The sequence below is a fragment of the Hyla sarda genome, chromosome 4 (assembly GCF_029499605.1).
Source record: "Hyla sarda isolate aHylSar1 chromosome 4, aHylSar1.hap1, whole genome shotgun sequence".
Classification (NCBI taxonomy): Eukaryota; Metazoa; Chordata; class Amphibia; order Anura; family Hylidae; genus Hyla; species Hyla sarda.
This window is the reverse complement of record NC_079192.1, coordinates 56,102,833-56,120,532: the sequence shown is the minus strand read 5'-3', so window position 1 is coordinate 56,120,532 and position 17,700 is coordinate 56,102,833. Positions and strand designations below refer to the sequence as shown.

The 17,700-nt window shown below is 41.0% G+C and overlaps 1 protein-coding gene across 5 annotated transcripts in view; it reads left to right on the top strand.

Annotated features, from left to right (window-relative positions):
* Positions 1-17,700, top strand: part of PIWIL2 (piwi like RNA-mediated gene silencing 2) — a 204,614-nt gene that overhangs the window by 175,333 nt on the left and 11,581 nt on the right. For all 5 annotated transcript variants that reach the window (XM_056571072.1, XM_056571068.1, XM_056571070.1 and 2 more), the window contains 2 exons: positions 819-920; positions 11,514-11,630. In XM_056571072.1, coding sequence (XP_056427047.1) covers positions 819-920; positions 11,514-11,630 — 219 coding nt within the window. The remainder of the gene's footprint in view (positions 1-818; positions 921-11,513; positions 11,631-17,700) is intronic.

The following is a 17,700-nucleotide window of genomic DNA, read 5'->3' as shown; positions in this document are numbered from 1 at the left end:
TTGCTGAATATACTTTTGTTCTGTTTCTTGGCTTTCTAGTTCCTTTGTGGGATGGTCCGGAAAAGATTGATGTTTCATGAAATAGCTGGACTAGCAATCCCATATAGATCAGATACTGTGACTACTTTACATGTAGCCTTGTGTGCTCGAGTGGTGGTTACAAATCGTGTTGTCAAGTAGTTGTTAGTCTGCTTGGACTTGGCCAAATATCTTAATTTAAAAAAACAGGCTGTGGCTGAAATAGAAGACAAATAGTTTGGTTGTCAAATTTGTTTTATTATAAGGGTAAACAAGCATAATATAAGAGTAAGAAGCAAACAACATAGTAAGAACAAGCCAATGAAAATCAGATAACCAGCATAAAGAAAGAACATTCAACAGAGCCCCCAGGGTGTCCCGAATAACCAATATCAACAGGCCTGTGGTACATGGAATAAAACATTTTACTTTAGAGGTGGGAGCCCCACAATTCTCAAAGCCCCCCACAAAGAGAGAAGTTGACCATTATGGCCTGGACGGAAGACAAAGAAACGGGCATATGAAAAATAGATTGGGGGAGATTTATCAAACTTTGCAGGAAAGAGCAGACAGATTGCTTCTTTAGACCTTTTTTAAAATGAAAATAACAATCTGATTGGTTTCTATAGGCAGCTGCTCCAGTTATCCTTTGCATATGGTTTGATACATCTCCCCCATTGTTTGTTTTTTGTGTTAGTTTTTTTTACTTTTTTATTGGTTTCAATAGCATAATTCAGTTTCTCAAGGATTCATTTAGTACTTTGTAATAAATTAACCCTGTGTTTTGTATTGATCAATAGGCAAAAGTGCAGCTTATTGTTTGCATAATATCTGGGACCAGGGATGACCTTTATGGTGCCATAAAGAAGTTGTGCTGTGTACAGACCCCTGTCCCTTCTCAGGTAAGGATCCTTCTGTAAGGATATATCAAACACTAAACCTGTATGCCAGTGGTCTTCAACCTGCGGACCTCAAGATGTTGCAAAACTACAAGTCCCAGCATGCCCGGACAGCCAACGGCTGTCCGGGCATGCTGGGAGTTGTAGTTTTGCAACATCTGGAGGTCCGCAGGTTGAAGACCACTGCTGTATGCAATACTTTTACTTAGGAACATACTTATTAAAACTCGAGTATACGCTGAGTTTTTCAGCACTGAACACGCCCCCCTCGACTTATGCTCGAGTGAACTCTCCACCTGTCAATTCCTTTCAGTGGTCTTGAACCTGCGGACCGACTAGTGACGTTGCCTTGACGACGACGCACAGGGATTGGAGACGTCCGTGATGTCCCTGCGCATGAACATCCCTGTGTGTCGTCGTCAACGGCATTGAGTAGATACGGTATGTTCTTTTCATTAGACTAGTAAGGTTGTGTATCCATTTGCTGAATGTTTTAGGAAGTTGCATACAAATAAATGGACATATATCATCATCATCAGAAACTCACTTTAGGTGTTGGAGTAATCTGATAAAAATGTGGAAAAATGTTTATTTCCTGCAGTTAATAAGCCAGCTTCGGACAAAAACCTGCAGTTTACAATAGCCTGAAGTCTCTGAAAAATTTTTTTGCCGTACACTTATAAAACCTCCAATAGGTGGCGCTAAAGAGCCAGTTCTTTCCCTCCTGGAGGAGAGCTACTTTGCAGACAAATAAGGCGTCCTTCACATCTACGTCAGAGGCTCCATTATAGGCTCAGTTCAGGGCCAGAAAACACAGCAGAACAGACACCAACACATATTTACTAATCCCGTCGACTTTAATGGGGTCAATCTTGTGCATGCAAAAAGAAATTCACACTCTTGCGTGTACTATGTGAGTGTATGTGTACTATGTAAGCCTGACATCAATAGTGGGGAAATGAATGGAAACCATACTAAAGGATATTATTGTGGAACATCTACAACCACATGGATTCCATGATGAGAAACAACATGGGTTTACTTCAGGGAGATCATGTCACTAATCTTATTAATGTTTTTAATTTGGTGACTAAAATAAAACATCTAGGAGATGACATGCTTGTAAATGACATGTCAAAGTGGCAGCCCAATCTAGATTACTTATGTGCATTTAGGAAAACTGGTGCTGTTAAAATGTATTTATTACTTATGCAGACATTGACCTATCTTTTCCCATTTATTGCAGGCATAGTGATAGTAACTGGGTCAGTGTAGAACTTTTCAGTTGAGAGGGTAGTACAGGACATACATGATGTTGTTTCTACAATGCAATTACTACATAGTACATTGCATTTTAGACTATAGCACCATTAGCCTTTGACACACTGTGTGACGTCCCTCACCCAGTCATACCACATACTTTTAGTTTTACCGGTGCTGCATCTTTTTCAGAAACAAACTGAAGTACACATTCAATGGTGCAGATTAGCCCTAAGGAATAAGGATCTTTTGTGCACTGGGGAAACTGCCTCACTGTGATGTCATTTACAAGTTTAACAATGTGAATGTAAACCATTTCACTGTGGGGCCCTATTCTGCAACAGTGTATTGAAACAAGGTATGGGTTATCATGTTTGGCACAGCTGTGAAAGATAAACTGTTCCTAGGGCTAGTTGAGTGCCCAGATCAGACAGAAAACACTACAATGATCTTCATGCGGACCTGCGGTCTGATCCTAAAAAAAAAAGATATTTTTTCAGGGGAAATCCAGAGTTTAAAAGTAAGTTAAAGAATAATGAATAACTAGATGATTGTTGGAGAAACCCCTACCCATCACAAGTTTGAAGACACCTTGTAAATGAAGATGTCCCACATAGAAGACTTATCAAAAAACTGCAGTCTTTGAGCTTGGACTCCCATATTGTTGAGTGGAGTGACAGACAACAATGGGTTGTAGTCAATGTAGAATATTCCGAGCAAGGTCTTGTTACCAGTGGGGCCTCAGGCATTTGTATTGGGACCCGTTTTGTTTAATATCTTTATCAGTGATATTGAAGAAGGTCTCGATGATAAGGTATGTCTTTTTTGTTGATGACACAAAGATTTGTAACGGAGTTGATATTCCTGGAGGGATATTCCTGTAGGACCTGGCCATTTTTTGCACATTTGACCACTGTCACTTTAAGCATTAATAACTCTGGGATGCTTTTACTTTTCATTCTGATTCCGAAGTTGTTTTTTCGTGACATATTCTACTTTATGTTAGTGATAACATTTTGTCGATACTTGCATCATTTCTTGGTGAAAAATTCCAAAATTTGATGACATTTTTTTTGAAAATTTTGAATTTTTTAACTATGAAGGTCTCTGCTTATAAGGAAAATGGATATTCCAAATAAATGATATATTGATTCAAATATACAACATGTCTACTTTATGATTACATCATAAAGTTGACATGTTTTTACTTTTGGAAGACATCAGATGGCTTCAAAGTATAGCAGCAATTTTCCAATTTTTCACATTTTCAAAATCGAAATTTTTCAGGGACCAGTTCAGTTTTGAAGTGGGTTTGAAGGGCCTTCTTATTAGAAATACCCCATAAATGACCCCATTATAAAAAAACTGCACCCCTCAAAGTATTCAAAATGGCATTCAAAAGGTTTGTTAACCCTTTAGGTGTTTCACAGGAATAGCAGCAAATTGAAGGAGAAAATTCTAAATCTTCATTTTTACACTGGCATGTTCTTGTAGACCCGGTTTTTGGATTTTTACAAGGAGTAAAAGGAGAGAAATCTTACAAAAATGTGTAACCCAAATTCTCGCGAGTAAGGAAATACATCACATGTGGATGTCAAGTGCTCTGTGGGTGCAGTAGAGGGCTCAGAAGAGAAGGAGCGACGGTGGGAATTTGGAGAATGAGTTTTTCTGAAATGATTTTTGGGAGGCATGTCACATTTAAGAAGCCCCTATGGTGCCAGAACAGCAAAAAAAAAAAAAAAAAAAACCTGCATGGCATACTATTTTGGAAACTACACCCCTCAAGGAACGTAACAAGGGGTACAGTGAGCCTTTACACCCCACAGGTGTTTGACAACTTTTCGTTAAAGTTGGATGTGTAAATGATTATTTTTTTTTTCACTAAAATGCTGATTTTCCCCCAAATGTAAAATTTTTACAAGGGGTAATAGGAGAAAATGCCCCCCAAAATGTGTAACCCCATCTCTTCTGAGTATGGAAATACCCCATGTGTGGACGTCAAGTGCACTACAGGCAAACTACAATGCTCAGAAGGAGTCACATTTGGCTTTTGGAAAGCAAATTTTGCTGAAATGGTTTTTGGGGGGCATGTCCCATTAAGGAAGCCCTTATGGTACCAGGACAGCAAAAAAAAAAAAAAAACATGGCATACTATTTTGGAAACTACACCCCTCAAGGAACGTAACAAGGGGTAAAGTGAGCCTTAACACTCCACCGGTGTTTGATAAATGTTCATTATGTGGGATGTGAAAAGGAAAAATTTTTATTTATTTTTTTTACACTTAAATGCTGGGGTTACCGCAAGTTTTTCATTTTCACAAGTGGTAACAGGAGAAAATGTCACCATAAATTTGTAAATACATTTCTTTGAAGTAATGACATACCTCATATGTGGGCGTAAACAACTCTGCGGTTGCACACCGGTCACGGAAGAGCAGGAGCGCAGTCAGGGGCCTTGAGCTTTTTCATAGCTGCCTATGGAGCTAGAACAGTGGGACCCCCCCCCCCCCCCTCAAGGAGCGTTACATGGGGTAAATTACTAAAATTGGGTACACTAAGTTACTAACTTGGGGTACACTGGGACGTAAAATCATAAAAAAGGTTATTTTCCCAGAATGATGACTCAGAGCATAGCCAAAACTAAAAAATATGCCCACCCCAAACCCTGTGCTCTGAATCATCATTCTGGAATTGTGATGTGTGTGGCCGTCGCTAATCAGTTGCCTCAAATGCGCACCCGCTCAGGTGGGAAGAGAGCACTGCACATTTGAGGCAACATAAAAAAGTCCCCAATGATAATGACTTAGTGACCCATTTTTGGAAAAAATATCCCCAGAGGTCTTATCAGGTTTTTTTTTTTTGTTTGTTTTTTTTTATAAAAGAGTTTTTTGGGCCATTTAGTGGTTTTATGGGGTTAAAATTTGGAATGTACTCTGGACTTGGTACATTAGGGTCAATATATGGGAAATGAAATTAAAGGGGTTGTGCGCTGCCCTGCCTTTCGGACCTCCGCACGCAGCGTCCGGAAGTTCATTACTCTGAACGCTGTGTGCGGGCTTCCGTGTTCGCGGCCGCCGGGCATGATGGCATGACGTCATGCCCGGCCCCCTCGTGTTGTCATGCCCGCCCCCTCAACGAAAGTCTATGGGAAGGGGGCGCGACCGCTGTCACGCCCCCTTCCCATAGACTTTGGTAGAGGGGGCGGGCGTGACATCACACCCGGTGGCCGCGAACACGGAAGCCCGCACACAGCGTTCGGAGTAATGAACTTCCGGATGCTACGTGCGGAGGTCCGAAAGGCAGGGCAGCGCACAACCCCTTTAAATAAAATGAAAAGGGAAAATTTAGTACTGCATGGCAGTGTGATACTCCCTGAAGCAGTTTTTAATGCAGAGGCCTGGATGATCAGGGCAAGTGTCACATTGAGTGGTGGTGTCCTTCCGTATCCCCCTCTTGTGACACACTCTGCATTGTTTTCTGGCATCGTCCCTTCTTTCCAGTGTGGGGGAACCCTGGAAAGTGTTGGCCTGGGACGATCCTGGCACCTATGACTTCAGTTCCTTGGGAACTCCGGCCTGCTCTTTTTTGATGTAACTTTTATATATAACGGTGTGTGATTATAAATCACAAGTGCTCATGGATGTATAGGGAGAGGTATAAACAGTAGAGAGGGAAGTGCTAATGCTGCTGTACAGAGCCGTGGTGAGATCACACTTGGAGTATTGTGTGCAGTACTGGGGACCGTACCTCCAGAAGGATATAGATACAGTGAGGCAAAAAAGTACCAGCCACCAATTGTGCAAGTTCTCCCACTTAAAAAGATGAGAGAGGCCTGTAATTTTCATCATAGGTATACCTCAACTATGAGAGACATAATGAGAAAAAAAATCCATAAAATCACATTGCCTGATATTTAAAGAATTTATTTGCAAATTATGGTGGAAAATAAGTATTTGTTCAATAACAAAAGTTCATCTCAATACTTTGTTATATACCCTTTGTTGGCAATGACAGAGGTCAAACGTTTTCTGTAAGTCTTCACAAGGTTTTTACCATCTGTTGCTGGTATTTTGGCCCATTCCTCCATGCAGATCTCCTCTAGAGCAGTGATGTTTTGGGGCTGTCGCTGGGCAACACGGGCTTTCAACTCCTTCCAAAGGTTTTCTATGAGGTTGAGATCTGGAGACTGGCTACGCCACTCCAGGAGCTTGAAATGCTTTTTATGAAGCCACTCCTTCATTGCCTTGCAGGTGTGTTTGGGATCATTGTCATGCTCAAGCACCCAGCCACGTTTCATCTTCAATGCCTTTGTTGATGGAAGGAGGTTTTCTTTTTTTACTTTATATATATTTTTATTATTTTATATAACAAAAATACCTGAATTACAGACATTACCAAAACAATCACATATACATACTAATAGACATACAGTAAGGAGGATTTCACTCAAAATCTCACGATACATGGCCCCATTCATTATTTTCTTTACACGGATCAGTCGTCTTGGTCTTTTTGCAGAAAAAACAGCCCCAAAGCATGATGTTTCCACCCCCAATGCTTCACAGTAGGTATGGTGTTCTTTGGATGCAACCCAACATTCTTTCTCCTCTAAACACGACGAGTTGAGTTTTTACCAAAAAGTTCTACTTTGGTTTCATCTGGCCATATGCCATTCTGGGCCCGGACATGTACTGGCTTAGGCTGGGTTCACACTACGTTTTTCAACTACGGTTCCCGCATACGTTTTCTATCAAAAACCGTATGGGGAAAAAAACGGATGGAACAGTATGGGAAAAAGTAAACCGTATGGGTTTTTAAACAGTATACTGTTTTTAAAAGTGCATACTGTTCCGTCCGTTTTTGTAGAAAAAAAACCCATACGTTTTTGAAAATTTTGTCCATTTTTAATGGGAGGGGTCTTGGGTGGGGACTTTAGGATTCAAATGCGCATGTGCAAAGTAAAAACGTATACGTTTTTCCCGTACGGAACCGTATACATGTGCATTTCCCATTGACGTCCATGTTAAAAAAAACGTATGCGGTTGCAGTACGGTTTTTAAACCGGAATCAAAACCGTGGTTGACCACGATTTTGTCTCCGGTTTAAAAACCGTACTGCAACTGCATACGTTTTTTTAAACATGGACGTCAATGGGAAACGCACATGTATACGGTTCCATACGGGAAAAACGTATACGTTTTTACTTTGCACATGCGCTTTTGAATCCTGAAGTCCCCACCCAAGACCCCTCCCATTAAAAATGGACAAAATTTTCAAAAACGTATGGGTTTTTTTTCTACGAAAACTGACGGAACTGTATGCACTTTTAAAAACAGTATACTGTTTAAAAACCCATAAGGTTTACTTTTTCCCATACTGTTCAATCCGTTTTTTCCCCCATACGGTTTTTGATAGAAAACGTATGCGGGAACCGTAGTTGAAAAACGTAGTGTGAACCCAGCCTTAAGTAGGGGTATGCGTCTGCACTGCATGATTTGAGTCCCTGTTTGAGCGTGTTACTGATGGTAATCTTTGTTACTTTGGTCTCAGCTCTCTGCAGGTCATTCACTAGGTCCCCTTGTGTGGTTCTGGGATTTTTGCTCACCGTTCTTGTGATCATTTTGACACCACGGGTGAGATCTTGCGTGGAATCCCCAGGTCGAGGGATATTATCTGGTAATGGATGTCTTCCATTTTCTAATAATTGCTCCCACAGTTGGATTCTTTACACCAAGCTACTTGCTTATTGCAGATTCAATCTTCACAGCCTGGTGCAGGTCTACAATTTTGTTTCTGGTGGCCTTCGACAGCTCTTTGGTCTTGGTCATAGTGGAGTGGGGAGTGTGACTGTTTGAGGTTGTGGACAGGTGTCTTTTATACTGATAACAAGTTCAAACAGGTGTCATTAATACAGGTAACAAGTGGAGGACAGAGGAGACTCTTAAAGGAGAAGTTACAGGTCTGTGAGAGCCAGAAATCTTGCTTGTTTGTAGGTGACCAAATACTTATTTTCCACCATAATTTGCAAATAAATTCTTTAAAAATCAGACAATGTGATTTTATGGATTTTTTTTTTCTCATTCTGTCTCTCATAGTTGATGTATACCTACAGTGCCTTGTGAAAGTATTCGGCCCCCTTGAACTTTTCGACCTTTTGCCACATTTCAGGCTTCAAACATAAAGATATAAAATTGTAATTTTTTGTGAAGAATCAACAACAGGTGGGACACAATCATGAAGTGGAACGAAATTTATTGGATATTTCAAACTTTTTTAACAAATAAAAACTGAAAAATTGGGCGTGCAAAATTATTCAGCCCCTTTACTTTCAGTGCAGCAAACTCTCTACAGAAGTTCAGTGAGGATCTCTGAATGATCCAATGTTGACCTAAATGACTAATGATGATAAATAGAATCAACCTGTGTGTAATCAAGTCTCTGTATAGATGCACCTGCACTGTGATAGTCTCAGAGGTCCGTTTAAAGCGCAGAGAGCATCATGAAGAACAAGGAACACCCCAGGCAGGTCCGAGATACTGTTGTGGAGAAGTTTAAAGCCGGATTTGGATACAAAAAGATTCCCCAAGATTTCCCAAGGAGCACTGTGCAAGCAATAATATTGAAACGGAAGGAGTATCAGACCACTGCAAATCTACGAAGACCTGGCCGTCCCTCTAAACTTTCAGCTCATACAAGGAGAAGGCTGATCAGAGATGCAGCCAAGAGGCCCATGATCACTCTGGATGAACTGCAGAGATCTACAGCTGAGGTGGGAGACTCTGTCCATAGGACAACAATCAGTCGTGTACTGCACAAATCTGGCCTTTATGGAAGAGTGGCAAGAAGAAAGCCATTTCTTAAAGATATCCATAAAAAGTGTTGTTTAAAGTTTGCCACAAGCCACCAGGGAGACACCAAACATGTGGAAGAAGGTGCTCTGGTCAGATGAAACAAAAATCAAACTTTTTGGCAACAATGCAAAACGTTATGTTCGGCGTAAAAAGCAACACAGCTCATCACCCTGAACACACCATCCCCACTGTCAAACATGGTGGTGGCAGCATCAGGGTCTGGGCTTTTCTTCAGCAGGGACAGGGAAGATTGTTAAAATGGATAAGAAGATGGATGGAGCCAAATACAAGACCATTCTGGAAGATAACCTGATGGAGTCTGCAAAAGACCTTAGACTGGGACGGAGATTTGTCTTCCAACAAGACAATGATCCAAAACATAAAGCAAAATCTACAATGGAATGGTTCACAAATAAACACATCCAGGTGTTAGAATGGCCAAGTCAAAGTCCAGACCTGAATCCAATCGAGAATCTGTGGAAAGAACTGAAAACTGCTGTTCACAAACGCTCTCCATCCAACCTCACTGAGCTCCAGCTCTTTTTTGCAAGGAAGAATGGGCAAAAATTTCAGTCTCTCGATGTGCAAAACTGATAGAGACCTACCCCAAGCGACTTACAGCTGCAATCGCAGCAAAAGGTGGTGCTACAAAGTATTAACTTAAGGGGGCTGAATAATTTTGCACGCCCAATTTTTCAGTTTTTTATTTGTTAAAAAAGTTTGAAATATCCAATACATTTCGTTCCACTTCATGATTGTGTCCCACTTGTTGTTGATTCTTCACAAAAAATTACAGTTTTATATCTTTGTGTTTGAAACCTGAAATGTGGCAAAAGGTCGAAAAGTTCAAGGGGGCCGAATACTTTCACAAGGCACTGTATGATGAAAATTACAGGCCTCTCTCATGTTTTTAAGTGGGAGAACTTGCACAATTGTTGGCTGACTAAATACTTTTTTGCCCCACTGTACATTGGAGAGAGTTCAGAGAAGAGCTATTAAACCAGTACATGGACCGAAGGATAAAACTTATCAGGAAGGGTTAAAGGATCATAACATGTATAGAAGAAAGACGAGAAAGAAGGGATATGATAGAAACTTTTAAATACATATAGGGAATCAACATGGTAGAGGAGGAGAGTATATTTAAAAGAAGAAAACTACAAGAGGACATAGTTTTATATTAGAGGGGAAAGGTTTCTGCAATAATATGACAAAGTATTACTTTACTGAGAGAGTAGTGGATGCATGGAATAGCCTTCCTGCAGAAGTGGGAGATGCAAAAACAGTGAAGGGGTTTAAGCCTGCATGGGATAGGCATAAGGCTATCCTTCATATAAGATAGAGATAGGTATAAGGCTATCCTTCATACATGATAGAGATAGATATAAGGCTATCCTTCATACATGATAGAGATAGATATAAGGCTATCCTTCATATAAGATAGAGATAGGCATAGGGCTATCCTTCATATAAGATAGGGATAGGTATAAGGCTATCCTTCATACATGATAGAGATAGATATAAGGCTATCCTTCATATAAGATAGAGATAGGTATAAGACTATCCTTCTTATAAGATAGAGATAGATATAAGACTATCCTTCATATAAGATAGAGATAGGTATAAGGCTATCCTTCATATAAGATAGGGATAGGTATAAGGTTATCCTTCATATAAGATAGAGATAGATATAAGACTATCCTTCATATAAGATAGAGATAGGTATAAGGCTATCCTTCATGTAAGATAGTGATAGGCATAAGGCTATCCTTCATATAAGATAGAGATAGATATAAGACTATCCTTCATATAAGATAGAGATAGGCATAAGACTATCCTTCATACATGATAGAGATAGATATAAGACTATCCTTCATATAAGATAGAGATAGGTATAAGACTATCCTTCATATAAGATAGAGGTAGGCATAAGGCTATCCTTCATATAAGATAGAGATAGGCATAAGACTATCCTTAGGGGCTTATGGTGTGAGTAGTGTATATGGTCAAAACCTTTATCTGCATGCATTGGCTAATAGCTGCAGAGTATTACCAACAAAATCATGCATTCATTGGCCACATGCACTAACTTCACTGTGGGATCCTACCTGTGCAGGATATGCGTATGGCTGGTCATGGCTACCCAGCAATAACAGCTGAGAATATAGACACACACTTACCATCTGATCACCGGGTTATATTCATGTTAAAAAAAGACACTGATAATTGTCCCTTTACACACACACACACACACACACACACCAGACTAGGGATTGGAGGGTAAAAGGATGTGACTGACATTTTCGAAATGTTATATATAACAATGTTATAGTTTAGTTACACAAAAAATAATCTGCTTCTTTGTTACCCTGAGCATGAGGTATCCACACGAAGGCCCAAGGAGTAACCATTTCTTTTCCGATTTAGTCTATGCACTCCATGCCCCTCGTCATACTTAATTTTATTTGTACATTTTAATTTACAGGTGGTGAACTCCAGAACAATCTCTAATCCACAGAAAATGAGAAGCATAGCACAGAAAATCCTGTTACAGATCAACTGCAAGTTAGGTGGTGAGCTGTGGGGCGTAGATATCCCATTGGTGAGTAACCTGCAGTAGGTATCCACACATTAAGGCATTAAATACAGTGGCCCTCATTTACTAAGAAAATCGGGTAGTAAGTCTATGTTGCTTTCTTACCCGACTGCTTTTTTCCCCTGGTATTTTTTATTATGTCGCATCCTGTTTGTCGCACGTGGGTTTTGTAGGTTTTGGTTTCCAACTCCTCTGAGCTGTCGGGAAAAAATCCACAACAATTCAACAAATTCGGGTTGGAAACCTTAATAAATACGTGGGAAAGCTCAGAAATGTCGGGTTACGCCCCTTTTTCGGGTTTGGGAGAATCCACATCGGGTCCGTCGGGAAAAAATGTCGCATAGTGTCGCAGACTGGCGCACGATGTCTGCGACATGGCGCAGACAAAGATGCGACAAAAAAACCCGACAAAAGAGGTCGGGTTTAGAATAGTAAATGAGGGCCAGTGTCTTGGAAAAGTATTCAGACTACTATTGTTGACATGGGAATCTCTGAATTTTTACAAGTCAAAAACATCTATAGCCTGTGTGAACATACCCTTACTGTTTTTCTCTGCACAGAAACACGCTGAGCCACCCAGCTGTGCAGGGAACTGCAACCGCAATAGATCTGTGCTGCAGTTACTTTGCAAAGTAGACGGTGCTGCTGTACAGGGAAGATGATAATGGGGCTACAGACCCCCATTGCCCAATTGATATGCCTTCACTTTCTGAGTTAAGAATACTCCTTTAAGTGCCTTGTTTCTAAGATGCATGATGAAACTTTCTATTTAACCCCCTTAAGGACCAAGCCCATTTTGACCTTAACCCCTTAAGGACCAGGCCCATTTTGGCCTTAAAGGGGTACTCCGGCGCTGAGACATCTTATCCCCTATCCAAAGGATAGGGAATAAGAAGCCTGATCGCGGGGGTCCCGCCGCTGGGGACCCCTGTGATCTTGCACGCAGCACCCCAGTTAAAATCAGTCCCTGGAGCATGTTCGCTCCGGGTCTCATTACCGGCGACCACAGGGCTGGCGGCGTGTGACGTCACGCCTCTGCCCCCGCCGTGTGACGTCACGCTCCGCCCCACAATGCAAGCCTATGGGAGTGGGCGTGACAGCTGCGTGCAAGATCTGATTATAAACTGGGGTGCTGCGTGCAAGATCACAGGGGTCCCCAGCGGCGGGACCCCCGCAATCAGGCATCTTATCCCCTATCCTTTGGATAGGGGATAAGATGTCTAAGTGCCGGAGTACCCCTTTAAGGACCAGGCCAATTTTATTTTTGCATTTTTGTTTTTTCCTCCTCGCCTTCTAAAAATCATAACTCTTTTATATTTCCATCCACAGACCTATATGAAACCCAAAGCCAATTTTACTTTGTAATGACATCATTTATTTTAACATAAAATGTACGGCGCAACCCAAAAAATATTATTTTTGTGGGAAAATTAAAAACCGCAATTTAGCAAATTTTGGAAGGTTTTGTTTTCACGCTATACACTTTCCAGTAAAAATTACATGTTTTCTTTATTCTGTAGGTCAATATGATTAAAATGATACCTATGATATATGCTTTTCTATAATTTTACCGCTTAAAAAAAATCTCAAACTATTTTAACAAAATTAGTATGTTTGAAATTGCCCTATGTTGGCCACCTATAACTTTATCATTTTTGTGTATATGGGGCGGTATGTGGGCTAATTTTTTGCGCTGTGATCTGTAGTTTTTATCGGTACCACTTTTACTTAGGTTTTACTTTTTTATTTTTTATAAATTTTTATTTTAATAAAATGTGACAAAAATGCAGCAATTTTGAAGTTTTAAAATTTTTAAAAGTTTACGTCATTCACCATACGGGATAATTAAATGGGCACTGTCATGAAGTAAAAAAATTGATATGTTGTAGTACTTAAGTACTACAACATATCTCTAATATACTTTAATAAAAAAAAAGTGATTTTAAAATCACTTTTAAATTCGGCCACTAGGGGTCGCCCTCCTAGTGGCCGAATGCATTCAGCAGTGACGTCACTACTGAATTTCGACTCATTTAAGCCTGGCAATGAGTAAAAATTCAGGCACTGCGGTGCTCGCTCCCGCCTGTCAATCAAACAGGTGAGAGCGAGCACGCTGATAGCTGGGGCTGCGCGCATTGGCCAACTCCACTGGCCTTGCGCGCGGCCACGCCCGCCCGCCCCCGTTACCCTGTCCGGAGGCAGCGCGCGCACTCACTGCTGCGCTGATCCTCCGGATGGGCAAGTCTGATCTGAGGTCTTATAAGGGGAGCGGAATATCTTTTTCGGGCGGTCGGAGGGAGGGGGGGTGTTGCACGGCGTGGTCTGGGGGTGATGGAGTTTGGGGGAGCGGAATGTCTTTTTCGGGCGGGCGGAGGGAGAAGAGTGGGGGGTGTTGCGCGGCGGGGCCTGGGGGAGCGGGATGTGTGGCAGCTGCGGCTGACACTGTTTTCACCACAGGGTTCCTACAGTTGTTTCCCCACTACAACTCCCAGTTGAACTAAGGGCGGAAGTCGGACCCCCCCAGCAGGCATCAGTGACGTCATGCCTGCTGGGGAAGTCTGCCTGGTAGTGAGCACACTACCAGGCAGAAAAAAAAGCATTTTTAATATAGTAAAAAAAAATGTAAAGGCAGGGAGGTGGTTAGGGATAGATGGGCAATAGGCAGGGACAGAAAGAAAAAAAAAAGGGATGGTGGGAGCTACCCTTTAACAATACATTTTGATAGTTCAGACTTTTATGCACACGGCGATACCAAATATGTTTATAAAAAAAAATTTTACGCTTTTGGGGGTGGGAGGGAAAAACGGATGATTTACGTTTTTATTGGAGGAGGGGATTTTCTAATTTTTTTTCATTTTTTTTCTTTATTTATATAAAAAAAATTGTGTTTATATATATATATATATATATATATATATATATATATTTTTTTTTTTTTTTACCCTTTACTAGTCCCCATAGGGGACTATTGATAGCGATCATTTGATTGCTAATGCTGTCCAGTGCTATGCATAGGACATAGCACTGATGTGTGTTATCGGTCATCTTCTGCTCTGGTCTGCTCGATCTCAAACCAGAGCAGAGACCCCTGAAGATGGTCGGAGGCAGGTGGGGGGACCTCCGTCCGCCATTATGGATGATTGGATCCCCGCGTCAGTGCTGCGGGTGATCCGATCATCCATTTAAAGTACCGCACTGCCGCAGATGCCGTGATCTGTATTGAGCATGGCATCTGAGGGGTTAATGGTGGACATCTGCGCGATCGCGGATATCCACCATTACCGGCAGGTCCCTGGCTGCCGATAGCAGCCGGGACCTGCTGCGCATAACATGAGCACCGGTCCGGTGCTCGCGGTCATGGCGGAGCGTAAATGTAAGTCATGGTGTGTAAAGTACCACGGCACCATGACGTACATTTACGTCCATTGTTGTTAAGGGATTAAGGACCAGAGCATTTTTTGCACATCTGACCACTGTCACTTTAAGCATTAATAACTCTGGGATGCTTTTACTTTTGAATTTGATTCCGAGATAATTTTTTCGTGACATATTCTACTTTATGCTAGTGGTAAATTTTCATTGATACTTGCATAATTTCTTGGTGGAAAACTCCAAAATGTCATGAAAAATTTGAAAAGTTTGCATATTTCTAACTTTCAAGCTCTCTGCACATTTCAAATAAATTATATATTGATTTACATATACAATATGTCTACTTTATGTTGGCATCATAAAGTTGACATGTTTTTACTTTTTGAAGACATTAAGAGGGCTTCAAAGTTTAGCATAAATTTTCCAATTTTTTACGAAATATCTGAATCAGATTTTTTCAGGGACCAGTTCAATTTGAAGTAGATTTGAGGGGCCTCCATATTAGAAATACCACATAAATGACCCCATTATACATACCCACCCCCCCCCCCCCAAAGTATTCCAAATGACATTCAGAAAGTGTGTTAACCCTTTAGGTGTTTCACAGGAATAGAAGCAAATTGAAAAGGAAAAGTTTTTTTTTTTACAAGGGGTAAAAGGAGAAAATGCCCCTCAAAATTTATAACCCAATTTCTCTCGAGTAAGGAAATACCTCATATGTTCATGTAAAGTGCTCTGTGGGTGCACTAGAGGGCTCAGAAGGGAAGGAGCGACAATGGGATTTTGTAGAGTAAATTTTGCTAAAATGGTTTTTGGGGGCATGTTGCATTTAGGAAGCCCCTATGGTGCCAGAACAACATAAAACATCCTACATGGCATACTATTTTGGAAACTACACCCCTCAATGAACGTAACAAGGGGTACAGTGAACCTTAACACCTCACAGGTGTTTGATGACTTTTCGTTAAAGTCAGATGTGTAAATTATTTTTTTTATTTATTTTTTTTTTTTGTTACTAAAATGCCGGTGGTACCCCAAATTTTACAATTTTTCCAGGGGTAATAGGAGAAAATGCCTTTAAGTGTTTCACAGGAATAGAAGCAAAGTGAAAAGGTAAAGGTTTTTTTTTACAAGGGGTAAAAGGAGAAAATGACCCTCAAAATTTGTAACCCCATTTCTCATGAGTATGGAAATACTCCATGTGTGGATGTGAAGTGCTCTGTGGGCGGACTACAATGCTCAGAAGAAAAGGAGCCAGATTTTGGAAAGCAAATTTTGCTGAAAGGGTTTTTGGGGGGCATGTTGCATTTAGGAAGCCCCTATGTGCCAGAATAGCAAAAAAAAAAACACATGGTCTACTATTTTGGAAACTGCACCCCTCAAGGAACGTAAAAGATGTTTTGAACAGTGCGCTGAAAAATATTTTTTTATTTTCAGAGTCTACTGTTCCAAAAATCTTGGAATCACCTTTGGGGTCTAAATGCTCACTGTACTCGTTCTTACATTCCTTAAGGGGTGTAGTTTCCAAAATGTGGTTACATGTGGGGGGTTTCCACTGTCCTGGCACAATGCAAACTCACCATGCTCCCAACCTCCATTCCAGCCAAATCCACTCTCCAAAAAGGCTGATGGCGCTCACTCCCTTATGAGCTCTGCAGTGTGCTCGCACATCACTTTACGTCCGCATATGGGATATTTCCATACTCGAGAAAAGTTTTGTTACAAATTTTGGGGGTCTTTTTCCCCATTTTATCCCTTGTGAAAATGAAAAATGTGGGGCTACACCAACAGGTTTGTGTGAAAAAATTGCATTTTTTATTTTCCCAGTTGATTGTTCGAAATATCTGTCAGACACCTGTAGGGTCCAAATGCTCACTACACCCCTTATTATATTTCTTGAGGCGTGTAGTATTCAAAATGGGGTCACTTGTCGGTTATTTTATTTTAGTTTTTATGCCTGAACCATTGCAGTACAAATCACCAATTTAGGGCTCTAATGTACATGGTGCATCCTCACTCCTGATCCCTGCCATGCACCCGCAAAGCACTTTATGTCCACATATAAGGTATTTTCATACTCTGGAAAAGTTAAGTTACAAATTTTAGGGGTCCTTTTACCCCTTGGGAAAATGAAAAAAAATGGGGCTACACTAGCATGTAAGTGTAAAAAAAAAAAAAATTATAATAATAATAATTTATTTTTTACACTAACATGCTGGTGTGGCCCCAAAATTGTAAAGCAATTTCTCCCAAGGACAGAAATACCCCATATGTGGCCCTCAAATGTTGCCAGGCAAATGCCCTGCACATTTGAGGCCTAAATTAGTGACTTGCACAGGGACGGCTGACAGTTGCCGAGCTTTACTTACATGCAGTGTACCATAACATAGCAGTTAGTAACTCTCCCCCTATTGCATAGTTTCCCAACCTGGGTGCCTCCAGCTGTTGCAAACCTGTGACTCCCAGCATGCTTATAAGGCGGATGCAAATTTGCTCCATACCAGGGGGAAAAATTCCTTCCCGATGCCAAATATGGCAGAATAAATCCCTGGATCAACATTCTGGGGACTTTTGGGGGATTGTCCCTGTGTCGCCAATGCATCCGAAAAGTGTTGTACATAGCCGTGGTCCCAAGCTCATGTACAACTTCACCAACACGTTGGAAAAGAACAAAAGCATTGTACAACGCTACATGGCTCGTGTA